This window comes from Pezoporus occidentalis, unplaced genomic scaffold (assembly GCF_034315485.1).
Source record: "Pezoporus occidentalis ecotype Australia unplaced genomic scaffold, CSIRO_AGI_Poc_V1 ctg216, whole genome shotgun sequence".
Classification (NCBI taxonomy): domain Eukaryota; kingdom Metazoa; phylum Chordata; class Aves; order Psittaciformes; family Psittacidae; genus Pezoporus; species Pezoporus occidentalis.
This window is the reverse complement of record NW_026914029.1, coordinates 373131-386714: the sequence shown is the minus strand read 5'-3', so window position 1 is coordinate 386714 and position 13584 is coordinate 373131. Positions and strand designations below refer to the sequence as shown.

At 61.8% G+C, this 13584-nt stretch overlaps 1 protein-coding gene across 8 annotated transcripts in view; it reads right to left on the bottom strand.

Moving 5' to 3' along the window:
- The window catches only part of IGSF9B (immunoglobulin superfamily member 9B), a 38150-nt gene extending 27259 nt beyond the window's left edge, over positions 1 to 10891 (bottom strand). For 3 of the 8 annotated variants that reach the window (XM_062619922.1, XM_062619923.1, XM_062619924.1), the window contains exons 1-4: positions 10690 to 10891; positions 3874 to 4071; positions 3014 to 3160; positions 1024 to 1175 (exon numbers count right to left, since the gene is read on the bottom strand). In XM_062619922.1, the coding sequence (XP_062475906.1) occupies positions 1024 to 1175; positions 3014 to 3160; positions 3874 to 4071; positions 10690 to 10753 (561 nt within the window). In that variant the 5' untranslated portion in view covers positions 10754 to 10891. Of the gene's footprint in view, positions 1 to 1023; positions 1176 to 3013; positions 3161 to 3873; positions 4072 to 8654; positions 8949 to 10689 lie in introns of those variants that run through there. The other 5 variants (XM_062619918.1, XM_062619919.1, XM_062619920.1 and 2 more) reach the window with 3 other exon arrangements.
- Positions 10892 to 13584: the final 2693 nt, after the last annotated feature.

The following is a 13584-nucleotide window of genomic DNA, read 5'->3' as shown; positions in this document are numbered from 1 at the left end:
CAGGGAAGGAGCCCTGGGAGAGAGGGATGCATCCTAGAGCCGCAGCTCAGCATCCTCCCTCCCTGCAGCACTGCGCTACCGGCGCTTTAAGGGCTGGATGAGAAACGGGTTTCCCCGGCTCGGCAAGGCTTTGGATATTAATAAACCAACACAGATTCCTGCAGGATGCCAAGGGGAAGGGAAAAAAATAAATAAATAAATGAATAAATAAACCATCACAACGCATTCATCTCCTGCAGAAGTGACTGGCAGGAAGCAGGCTCCAAACCGCTCCTGCCAGGTGCCCCCGGCACCATCAGCCCTTCATACGGATCCATCCCCTGCTCCCAAGTGATCCACCCCTGGGCTGGGATACAAGGGGGAGAACCCGGCTCAGCCACCATCCTTCCTATAGGGACACCCTGCAGAAGCCAAATTCCTCCCTGGGGACACAGCAGAGGAAGGATGGGTGAGGGATTGTCACCCTCAGGGCAGCAGCACCCCCAAGCACAAGGAGCCACGCTCCCAGCCTGGCTTCCCCCCACCGCCCCATCCTTCCTCCTCCTTCTATTTCAATTAGTAACAAATGATTCCTAATTACTCTCATTAGTGCCTGCGCTGATTCCAATGCCTGATTTACCAATTACAGCTCAGGGGGGGAAATCTCTGCTTGGGAACCTCCGGGATGCAAACAGGGTCCTGGAGGGAGGCAAGGATATCCTCCCTGCCCAAACCTCCCCCCTGCATCCATCCCTGCATCCATCCCTGCCTGAAGACACTGCATTCCCAGGCTACAGCCCCTGCTGGAGTCCCCAGGGAGCAGTTTGGATGTGGGATAAAGCCTGGGGGGGTCTCTAGCCTGTACCAAAGGGATGCAGCATGAGAGGACGGGGTGGGAAGAGACATGGGGGGAAACAGGCATCACGGCAAGGAGATGCTGAGAAAGAACACCCAGCTCTGTGGCCACCATGGTCCCACTGACACCATCCCCAGCAGTGGGATGCCCAGGACCCCCATGACAGCTCCCACCACCGATCTACCTACCTGGTACTTGCCATTAGCACCCAAAAGGTCTCCTTCTCTCAGCCAGGTGACGATGGGCTTGGGGTTCCCGAACGCCATGCAGGTCAAGGTGACGCTGCTGCCTTCCTTTGCCTCTACGTACTGCGGCGGTGTCTCCGTGAAGGTGGGGGGAGCTGGGGGGCAGAGGACACCACTGTGACCCCCCTATGGCCGCTGTGGGTCAGCGGAAGGCACAGGGACAGAGGGAACACGCTGCACATCCCTATGGAGGGGGCTGGACCATCCCAAAAGGGAGCAGGGATGGGGATAACACCCACCGAGGGTATCCCTTTCCCTGCCACACGCGCCCCAGCCCCGTCCCCTCTCCTCCCCAGCAGCTCCAGGCTTGCAGCACAGCCTCCCCCCTGGCTGCACATTAACTTCCTATTGTCAAAACATGGGAAAACACCGCAGTGCAGATCGAAAGGCTCCTTCCTGATTCCAGAGGCTGGCAGGATTACAGCCCGCCCCCAATTACCAGCACTTGTTAAAGCTCGCTTTGGAGGAAGACAGGTTGGCAATTTAAGCTGCTTGGGGATGAAAAGAAGAAGAATTACACTTTGTTTCTCCCCAGATGATTCCTGTTTTCTCCCCCTAAGAAAAGGAAGCATTGTAATGCACTGAGAGGGAAGCCACAACCTTCCCCCTGCAAGCAGCTCTTCAAGCCAGGAGGATTATGGTTGTTATTAAGCCACTGTATGCCCCTTACTGCATAACCCCTGCTAAAACACCCCATTTTCCAAAGGGGCTCGAGCCCATGGGGAGTCAGAGGTGCTGGCAACCACTTCCAGCCCATTGGGATGCTGGTTTGCAGCATCCCTGCATGCAGTGGAGGTGAAGCAGGCACCATCCTACCCTGTGAGCTCATTAGCAGGAGAAAGGAGGCAGCAGCAGGGCAGGGCCAGGCTGGGGCAGTGCATGGCTTGCAAAGCTCCTGCTCACTAATTGGGCTCAATTAGGCGGCTCTGGTCCATGCTGCAGCCCAGCACCCCCCTGAAAGGTTGAATTAGTCACTCAAGGTCAGGCAAGACCAAGGAGCTGCTGGTGGTGCCCACATCTCCTCTGCAGCAGGAGAGGCAGAGAGCCCTGCTGCTGGGCTCCACATCAAGCCCTCTCTCCTGATGCAGAGAACAGTTTGTGCTGGGTTTAAGCCGCAGCCTTAATAAAATGGAGAAGTCATTTGAGTAAATCTGGATTGCAAGAGAACAAAGATGGGATGCTCTGAGCCGCCTGCTCGGAGCAGATCTGTTCCCAGCCCCGCTCCTTGATGTCTGCCCTTTCAACAAGCACCTCATAATTAAACTGCTGAAACCTTCATAAAAGCATGTCCCTTTGTTAAGGCACACCCTGGCTGGAGCAGCCACCCTCGATGGCTCCAGCCTTGTCTGCAAGGTGTGTGCTCTCTGAGACCCCATTGGGAGCACTGTGTGCAGTTCTGGTGTCCTCAGCTTAAGGACATGGAGCTGTTGGAGCAAGGCCAGAGGAGGCCACGAGGATGCTCAGGGGCTGAAGCACCTCCCATATGGAGCCAGGCTGAGAGCATTGGGGCTGTTCAGGCTGGAGAAGAGAAGCTGCGTGGAGACCTCAGAGCAGCCTCCAGTGTCTGAAGGGGGCTACAAGGATGCTGGAGAGGGGCTCTGCATCGGGGACTGGAGCTATAGGACAAGGGGTGATGGGTTCAAACTGAAACAGGGCAAGTTCAGGTTGGAGATAAGGCAGAAGCTCTTCCCTGTGAGGGTTCTGAGGCGCTGGCACAGGGTGCCCAGAGAACTGTGGCTGCCCCATCCCTGGCAGTGTTCAAGGCCAGGTTGGACACAGGGGCTTGGAGCAAGCTGCTCCAGTGGAAGGGGTCCCTGCCTGTGGAACCGGATGAGCTTCAAGGTCCCTCCAACCCAAACCAGTCTGGGATTCCAAGATACCATCAAGGCTCAGCATCCATCAGGAACCATGCAGCCCATCATGCCCAGCTCACCATTGACCGTGAGGTGGACCCAGCTGCCGTTGTGGAAGGTGTCGTACTGCTGGTCCAACATGAGCACTTTGCACTCGTACCAGCCCTGGTCCTCGGAGCGGACCTGCTCAATGCGCAGGGAGGCTTTGTCGTGCAGGCTGGCCCGGCCTGTGGGGACAGCACAGCCATCAGCATCAGCGCAGTGCCCACCCGCACCAGAGCATCACCACTGGGGACACCCAAAGCATCTCCTTTGGGGTCAAAAGCACCCAAAACCCATGGGTTTGAGCCTCATAGCTCCCATCTGGGGAGCACAGAGGCCACTGGGCTCATTCATGAGCTGAGTGTGGCAGAGCTCAGCCCAAGCTAAGGTGCATCCTCCCTCAGGGGAGCAATGTGGGCAGAGGAAGCCCCACAGGGTAAAGACCCAAGGGGACTGAGACACCGACATGGGTCTCCCCCACCACACCAACCACATCAAGGCTTATCCCCACCAGCCACGTGGGGCTGGTGGCACACTGGCAAGCGGCCACATGGGTTCTGCAGCTCCAACCTGCTGCTTCCACCTAGCACGTGGGGCTGGCTCCATCCCCACAGCATCCCTGCATCCCTCCTCCCGGCTCACAGATGCTCTGGAGCGCAGTGGCGGCGGCAGCAGCAGCAGCAGCCGCCGCCACCACCACGTGTCACCCTGGGTTTCTCTGCCTCGCTTGCTCCTGTCCCACGCAGCCCAGCTGGCTTCCTAGTGCTGCTGCTTAATTAAAACCAACTGGGTGGAAAGCAAGCAAGGAGAGGCAGAGCCCGCGCGGTTCCCGGCGGAGGAGCGCATGGAGCGGATCCGTGCACCCCTGCCACATCCCCCTCGCCACCCCTACACTCACCAGCATATTCCGGGTCGACATGGGGAGGGTAAAACCCAAACTTGATGAAGATGGGGATGGGGACGCCGAACTTGAACCACTCCACGACATAGGGAGGGGGCTGCCCCGTGAGCGGGTGGATCACGTCGCATCCCAGGATCACGCTCTCGCCAGCGCGAGCGGTCACAAACTCAGGCTCTTCCCTTGAGCCGAGGGCACCTGCAAGGGGCAAAGGATGAAACCGGGGCTGAGCCCACCACTGGACCCCAGCACCAGCGATGGATGGAGGATGGGACCCCGAGGTGATAGCTTCTGCACCAGGGCAAGGTGATGCCCAGTGACCCCACATGGCGGGGACCTCCTGTTCTCAACGGAGGGGGTGCACAGAGCACATTCAGTGCTGTTCCCCACTTAGCAGCACCATCGGGGCTGCCCCACATCCCCGTGGCGGGTTAAAGGCTGCTTCTGCTGTCCTGTTTGTGCCCTTACATCCTCTGGGACCACTGACCCACAGACCTTTGCCAGACCGGAGATCTGGCTTTCCCACGGGAGCAGGCTCAGAGCATTGACATTCCAGCCAAGCCCATCCATCCTGGGGCATCCCCAAGAGCCCCAAGGCCTGAAACCTGGTGATCAAGCCTGGCACCCTGCTGGGGTAATTAAAGAGGGCTTTGGTGTCCCCATCAAAGGCAGGGACCGCTCCACCCCAGCCGTGCCTCCCTGCTCAGCTGCAGCCTGGCATCACCCAGCCAGCAAAGCTGCATCCTCAGCATGGCCTTTTAGAGAGGGAAACCCAGGGCTGGAGCCAAGGCCCAGAACTGCAGGCACAGGGGTCTCCTTGATGGAAAGGACCCCCCTTTTCTTTCCCTGGCACATGCAGCATGGAGTGGGGGGATGCTGGGGAAGGGGGCTGCTGGGGATGGGGATGATGCTGGGGAAAGGGGATACTGCTGGGGATGGGGGATGCTGAGGAAGGGTGATGCTGGGGAAAGGGGATACTGCTGGGGATGGGGGATCCTGGGGATGGGGGATGCTGAGGAAGGGGGATGCTGGGATGGGGATGATGCTGAGGGGGGGGATGCTGGGGAAGGGGGATGCTCGGGAAGGCGGATGCTCGGGAAGGGGGATGCTCGGGAAGGGGGATGCTCGGGAAGGGGGATGCTCGGGAAGGGGGATGCTCGGGAAGGGGGATGCTCGGGAAGGGGGATGCAGGGGAAGGGGGATGCAGGGGAAGGGGGATGCAGGGGAAGGGGGATGCTGGGGAAGGGGGATGCTCGGGAAGGGGGATGCTCGGGAAGGGGGATGCAGGGGAAGGGGGATGCTCGGGGAAGCACGTTCCCACTCCTCCGCGCTGCTCCTCGGGGCCGTCGGTGATTGGCGGCGAGTGACATCACCGCATCCCCGCCGCGGGAGCCGAGCATCACCGGCTATTTTTGGCTCTGGCACAAGCTCACACCGGCGAGAGGCGCGCACTGTGCCACCCCATGGGCTCTCCAGCCCAGTCCCACCACGGCAAAGAGGAGCCTGAAGCTCCCCATAGCCAAAACCCCTTCCGTGGCGCATGGTGCAGCACGGCAGGGATGCACAGCCCGATGGGCGGCCAGGCATCCCGGCATCAATCCCTGCATCCAGGCATCATTCCTTGCATCCAGGCATCCTCAGTCCCTGCATCACCTGCTAGCCAGGTACAGGGACTTGTTATAGTGGCTGTTCAACCAGGAGGGCTGGCTGGTGGCAATGGGGAGGGTGATGCTCTGAACCATCTGCAAGGAGCAGATGCTGCATTGCACACCCACTACAGGGGTCCTGCAAAGCCAGGACCCCATCTAGCTGGAGGGGATTGCTACACACACGTGTGCTATGCATGCACACGCATGCAATAGGCATGCCCACGCGTGCAATAGGCATGCACACACGCAGCCTGCTCCTGCCTACCCTGACACCGCTCTTTGCACCTCTCTCCCCATCCCTCCTTATCGCTGCATCGCTGATGAGCTCAGGCATTCACACCCTGTCAGCAGGGACGGTGGCAGCCCTCCCCTGCCACCCCAGCAAGGAGCTGTGAGGACCCAGACCGAGCCCAATGCACCCATTTAGGGGGCTGCAGTGCAGGGCTAGGACCCCCCCCCCCCCATTCCCTGCCCACCGTGCTCCTGTGCTCACAGGGGACAAGCTGCCATCACGTGCTGCTCAAGAGCATCCAAGGACACACACAGGTCCCCAGCACCTTGCTGCCTTCACAGGGACAGTCCTGCTTCAAAAGGATGGAGCCCCTCAGCTCCTGGGGTACCAAGGTGGGATCTTACATCAAGCCAAGCAGAACCTGGGATGCTGATGCTTACCCAGCTATTGAAGCACGAGGCCGCCCTGATGCCCGAGGGATGGGCACCGGGGAGTGACACTCACACACAGCCCCCCCCCCAGTGAACCTATGGGTGAAGTCCCAGGGGAGGAGGGTGGATCCATGCCAGGGTGCAGGGAAAAATAGGTCATTCCCTGGAGCTGGCGGCGCCGGTGTCTGACCGCGGTGCCGGTGGGGAATGGCACGCACGGCTGAGCATCACCTCCCCATGCACCACAGCACGGAACCAGCCCCTGGCTCTGCCCAGCTGCCACCAGCCCCACCATCAGCCCTCTGCTCTCCTATTCCCACTGCTAGAGACAGCAGGAAGGCATCAGGGAGATGCCTCACAGACCTTTGATGGCCTCACTTCCCAAGCTGCCAACCCTGACCAGGTTTCCCTTCCCCAAGCCGATCCGCTGAAGGCACGCGAGCCCTGGAGGCTGCAGCTCCACTCGAAGCAGCGTTTCTCACCCCCACGTTGATGGGGAAATGCTTGGAAACAACCTGCAGACGCCAGCAGAAACAGAGCGCAAACAGACGGGGTATTTTTAAACCCACTTGGTTTTCCCCAGCCAAGGGGTTTCAAGGCTCAACGTGCAGCTTGGGGAGAGGGATAACAGAGGGGATGCGAGCCCCAGATCCCACCTTGGGGCAGGAGCTCACGTGGAGCCGGGGGATGCCTCGTAAAGGAAAACAAGTAAATCAACAGGCTCCGTCATCCGAGCAGATCCAGGAGAAATAAAAGCACGCTGCGTGCCAGGAGGCGAGGATACAAGCTGCGGAGGTGGAGTTGAACAGCATCCCAATGGGAGAGGAGGGAACGCTGCTGCCGAGGGGCTCCCCGGGAGGATGCTGAGGCTGGGGAGACCCTCACCCGGGTCTGGGCATCCGGTTCCTCCCATCCCAAGAGCAGAGATTTAAGGTGACACGAAGCTGAGATCGGGAGCGGGACCCTTCCTGAGGATGTGGCCACGTTTCCAGATGGGAATGCTGCCCTGCCTGTGCACGGTCAGAGCGGATCCCTCCCTATCCCGCCGCCACCTTGCTACAGGCAAGCAGGTCCCACAATCTGCTTGCAACGACCCCAAGGCTCTCATTCCCATCCCTATCCCCCCATGGGGACATCTGATGGAGCAGGAGCAAGGACCTCTCCTCCCTGCCGAGCGGAGACAAGATCTGCTCTGACACATCAGTGGAGGCGGGATACGGCAGGGATCTCCGAGGACAAGGCCACCAGCACGGCACATGGAGGCCAGCAGGGAAGCAGAGCAACCAACCCCAGTCCCCACAAACCCCCCCAAAGCACCCATCCCTGGAGAGGGGCAGCTCTGGGGGTTGGGAGCACAGCCCTCACTCCCTCCCCCCAGCTGGAAAAGCAGCATCTGGGCTTTGAGCGCAATTCCTGCGTTTTAAACCCGATTTTCCATCTGGATGGAGGGCGGAGCGCAGGTCAAGTGACGTGCCTCAAGGTTACCCGGGGCCACGGAGGAGCGGGATTAGCTGGGAGGGCTGGCTCAATGTCCCATCCACAGAGGCTCTGAAGCACATCCCCAGGAACAAGGGATGCCCTGAGGGACCACAACACCATCCCAGCAGCTCGACACAAGCCCCCTCCGCATGCCATAGAGGGAGGCCAGAGCCAAAACTGCTCCCAAGGGAGACCTGCACCCAGCGAGCACTGTGCCCCCCAACCAGACCTATAGCACACCCGTACCCGCATCGCCTTCCCCATAGAGCAGCGTGTGCCACCCCGATGATGCCTTCGCAACTGGGATGCAGGCAGCACTCTGAGCTGCCCGCCAGCAGCTCCTGAATCATGCTGTTCCTGGCTCTCAGGCAGCCCTCCCACCAACGCCAGCTTCTCCATCGGGAAGCGGGAGGATGGGAGTTGTTTTTCCAAAGGCCAGCTGGCCCCAGCTTGGGAGATGCCTACTGCAGGGGAAGGGAAAGGGAAGGGCTCCGGCACAAGGTTGGACCCACTGCTCACCCAACCCATCTGTGGGGCTTCTCTTCCAGCCATGACCTCCAAGACAGAGAACTGGAGGAGAATGGGAGCTAACCCATCCTGCTGCAGATCCAGAAGGGAATCTGCAGGGTTCACTCATCACCAGCGAAGCCAAAAGGCGACCAAGCAGGGAAAGCATCACCACAAAACCCCTCTGGCAAGCCAAGTCGGCGACTGAGACGCATCCCTCCCATCCAACAGGTCCAGGAGAGCAAAAATCCTCCAGGGAAGGATGGAACTGGGAGCTGAGCCAACCCCTTGGCCGCTCCCAGTGCCAAAGCATCCCCTTGCCAGAGGAGAATGGAGCCAAAGATGGTGGCTGCTGGTCCAAACCCCTCCATGGCCAAAGAGGCACCAACCCTCATGTGCCACAGCTCTGCACCAGGAGCGAGTCAGGGATGCAGCTCCGGCACCCCCGCAGCGAGCCGCTCCGACCATCAAGGTCACCATCACCTGCCATGATATCCAGAGGGATCTCTTCCATGGGAGCCTTCACCAGGCGCTGGCGAAGCCGAATCCTCCTTCCCGATGGATCCATGAGCATCCCCGCTCGCCCTGACGGCGCGGCGCCGCGGCGCTCTCGTGGGAGAGGGAGGAAAAGCCCCTCGGCACCACGGCACGGCTGGGAATGCCAGGAGGCCAGATCCCTCCTCCAACACCCACTCCCGGCGCGGTCACATCCCGGCTCTCCTCCCCCCATGCCGTAAGAAGGGATAACGCGCCCTCCATCCCTCCCTTGAGCCGATTAACGCCTGGGAAGCCCTCGGAGAGCCAGGCCAGGCAGGGGGGCTGAGGAGAGGAGGATGCAATGCGGGAGAGGAAGGCCATGGAAAGGGGGAAAAACCCCGATGAGGGCATCACCCCATGGCGAGCCCCATCCCTGCTCCGAAGCCTCGTCCCTGGGTGATGCAGGGTGGGAGCATCACTGTGGCCATGGGGCTGCAGCAGCAAGTCCTCATCCCCACGCAGCACCCACCTGGGCATCACTCATGGCACACTCATTCACCACGTATTGCGCCGCTCCGTACGCGCGGCACCCCCGCACCCGGGCTTCCCGGCACCCACCCACCCTGGCACCGGTTCCGGAGCCCCCATCCGAGGTATTTCCAAGTTCCCGAGCGCTCTGTTCCTCTCCCAAGCAGAGGATCCCTCTGCTGCAAACCACCGCCTCGCCACGCTGCAGCACGCATTACAGGCGGCTCGGCACCAAAAGGGCAGCCCCATCCTGAAATCCCCCCCACATTCCTGACATTGCCCCCGCCTCTAAGGAGCACGCTGCCAGGCAGGAATGCCAAGGGACCGCGGCGAGATGCAGATTTGACCCCACATGTTCAAGGAGCACCGTGATGCAGGGGGGATGCTGCAGTGCCCCCGGTACATGCTGATGTGCCCCATCCCAGCCCACCAAGGCAGCGTTTCCCTGCAGAGCGGGGAGCCAGCAGTTGCTGAATCCCCATGGAAAAGGGCTCGGGGACAACCAGGGTGCAGATCCCGGGTCTTATCCCGGTTTGGGACCACTGGGATGCAGGAATAACCCCGTGCCCGGCAAGGCAGAGATGGAGACGGTGCTGCACCAGCAGCAAGCAGCTTCCCTTCACCTGCAGGGATGGCTGGGAGGGAGGGAGGAGGCAGCTCAAGGAAAAAGAAGCCGGAGCAGGAAAATCAGGGTTATTCCCTGCTGCTGTCTCCCTCCTGACCTTGGACAACCCTGTGCCTCAGTTTACCCGGCGCAGCAGCCCAGCCTGCAGTGGTGAGGGGGGGTTATTGGCCACCTCCCCCTGGGCAGCGGGGAGCAAAGTCACCCCCAAACCCAGGCGCTGCAGGGAAAGGCACCGAATCCCTTTCCCGTTTCCCCTTGCAGGGAAGGGCAAACGCTGTGGGCTGCTTCCCCAAGCTGGGAGAAGGAACAGGGGAGCCAGCACCGCTCCTCATTCCCTTCCTGCGCTCCGGCCCCAGCCAGGGGTGGCCCCCAGCAAGGACTCGCACCCGGTTGCCTTCTGCCACAGGGAATTTCGAGCGGAGAACCGGGCTCACGCACCACCTCCTGCCTCCCGAACTTCCCCTGCTGCAGCCGCTGCCCTCCGGGAGGTCACGGCACGAACCACCGGCAGAAGGAGATGCGCTGGGTGCAAGGGATAACGGACCCGCCATTCCCCCCCCCACACACACACACATTCACTCCCTCCCTCCCTCCCTCCCTCCCCGCTGCAGCGGGGACACGGGCAGCGCCCGGCCCCGCTCCACGGGCACCGGGGAGGATGCGAACCCCGCAGCGCGACTCGCTCTCGGCGCAAGATGCCCGGTGCATGCATCCCACCCCGGTGCGCGCATCCCACCCCGGTGCGCGCATCCCACCCCGGTGCATGCATCGCAGCCGCAGCCGGCAAACCGGGCGGGGGGGTGGTGGTGGTGGAAGGAAGGATATACATGCATACGCAGCCCTATAGATCCCGGCGGGGGACCCCCCCCCCCCGTTATCCCCACTCACCTTGCACGGGCAGCCCGCGGGCACCGAGCACACTTGCTACCAAAGCGGCCACATACCAAATCATAGTACTACCGGTCCCCGGTGCGCAGCATCTTCCGCCCGCCGGGCGGCCCGGCCGGGGCGGGGCGGGGCAGGGTTTGTCCGGTCCGGGGTGAGAGGCTCGGCTCCCCGGGCCTCCGCGGGGCCGGAGGAGCGGCTCAGGACCGGCCGCCGGCCGCTGCGCCCATGCCCGCGCCCGTAGCCATGCCTCCGCCGCACCTGCCCTCCGCCGCACGCTGCGGGGCGCAGCCTAGCCTGCTCCCTTTAGCGGCTCGGTGCCGCCCCCGCCCGCCTCCTATTGGTCAGAACGCCGGGGGAGTGGGCGGTGATTGGTTAGCGGCGCGGCCCGGGCCCGATTCAAGGTGGGTTGGCGCGCACGGGGGGCCCCCCTTGCGCCGCAGTATCATGCGCACTGCCGGGAGCGGCGGGCGGAGCGGAGCGGAGCGGAGCGGAGCGGGGTCACCTCCGACGAGCGGTCACCTCCGAGCCGGCCGGGGCCCGCAAGGTGCGGTCACCTGCCTGTGCACACAGTGCCCGGCTCAGCAGCACCGCCGTGTATCCAGATGTGGGCCCTGCGCCACCTCAGCATCACTGCCCTGTCCCCAGATGTGGCCCCTGCACCAGCTCAGCATCACCTCTGTGTCCCCAGATGTGGCCCCTGCGCCACCTCAGCATCACCTCCATGTCCCCAGATGTGGCCCCTGCACTGGCTCAGCATCACCTCTGTGTCTCCAGATGTGGCCCTGCACTGGCTCAGCATCACCTCCATGTCCCCAGATGTGGCCCTTGCATCGGCTCAGCATCACCTCTATGTCTCCAGATGTGGCCCTTGCACCGGCTCAGCATCACCTCCATGTCCCCAGATGTGGCCCCTGCACCAGCTCAGCATCACCTCCGTGTCTCCAGATGTGGGCCCTGCGCCACCTCAGCATCACCTCTGTGTCCCCAGATGTGGCCCCTGCACCGGCTCAGCATCACCTCTGTGTCCCCAGATGTGGCCCTGCACCGGCTCAGCATCACCTCTGTGTCCCCCAGATGTGGCCCTGCACCGGCTCGGCATCACCTCTGTGTCCCCCAGATGTGGCACTTACAGCGGTGCACAGTCACCTTCCTGTTCCCATGTGTATCATGCAACAGCTCAGCATCACCTCCGTGTCCCCAGATGTGGCACCTGCACCAGCTCAGCATCACCTCCGTGTCCCCAGATGTGGCCCTGCACTGGCTCAGCATCACCTCTGTGTCCCCAGATGTGGCCCCTGCGCCACCTCAGCATCACCGCCCTGTCCCCAGATGTGGCCCTGCACTGGCTCAGCATCACCTCCGTGTCCCCAGATGTGGCCCCTGCACCAGTTCAGCATCACCTCCATGTCCCCAGATGTGGGCCCTGCACCGGCTCAGCATCACCTCCGTGTCCCCAGATGTGGCCCTGAACTGGCTCAGCATCACTTCCTTGTCCCCAGATGTGGCCCCTGCACCGGCTCAGCATCACCTCTGTGGCCCCAGATGTGGCCCCGCGCCACCTCAGCATCACCTCTGTGGCCCCAGATGTGGCCCTGCGCCGGCTCAGCATCACCTGCCTGCCCCCAGATGTGGCCCTTGCACCGGCTCAGCATCACCTGCCTGCCCCCAAATGTGGCCCCTGCACCGGCTCAGCATCACATCTGTGTCCCCAGATGTGGCCCCTGCACCGGCTCACCATCACATCTGTGTCCCCAAATGTGGCTCTGCACCGGCTCACCATCACATCTGTGTCCCCAAATGTGGCTCTGCACCGGCTCACCATCACATCTGTGTCCCCAGATGTGGGCCCTGCACCGGCTCAGCATCACATCTGTGTCCCCAGATGTGGCTCTGCACCGGCTCAGCATCACCTCTGTGGCCCCAGCAATGTGGCCCCTGCACTGGCTCAGCATCACCTCTGTGTCCCCAGATGTGGGCCCTGCACCGGCTCAGCATCACCGCCCTGTCCCCAGATGTGGCCCCTGCACCAGCTCAGTATCACCTCCATGTCCCCAGATGTGGCCCTGCACCAGCTCAGCATCACCTCCATGTCCCCAGATGTGGCCCTGCACCAGCTCAGCATCACCTCCATGTCCCCAGATGTGGCCCCTGCACCAGCTCAGTATCACCTCCATGTCCCCAGATGTGGCCCTGCACCAGCTCAGCATCGCCTCCGTGTCCCCAGATGTGGCCCTTGCACCGGCTCAGCATCGCCGCTGTGTCCCCCAGATGTGGCACTTACAGCAGTGCACAGTCACCTTCCTGTCCCCATGTGTATCATGCTATAGCTTAGGATCACCTGCCTGCCCCCAGATATGGCCCTGCACCAGCTCAGCATCACCTCCTTGTCCCCAGATGTGGCTCCAGCACCAGCTCAGCATCACCTGTCTCCAGATGTTTCCCCAGCACTGGTAAAGCATCACCTGCCTGTTCCCAGATGTATTGCCCACACTAGTGCAGTCACTGTCCTGTCCCCAGATGTGGCCCCTGCATCAGTGCAGCATTACCTGTCTGTCTCCAGACATGGCCCCTGCACCAGCACAGTCACCTCGCTGTCCCAAAATGTGATCCCCACACTGGCAAAGCATCACCAACCTGTCACCAGATGTGCCCCTTGTCCCCAGCTGCGTCCCCTGCACCAGTGCAGCATCACCCATCTGTCTCCAGATGTGTCCCCTGCACCAGGACAGTCACCTTCCTGTTCTCAGATGGTCCCGTCCATCAGTGCAGCATCACCTCCGTGCCACCAGATGTTCCCCCTGCCCTGCTTCAGCATCACCTTGTCCCCAGATGTGTCCCCTGCCCTGTCCCCTCCTCTGCCGCCTGCCCCTGTTGCCACACACCACCTCTCCATCA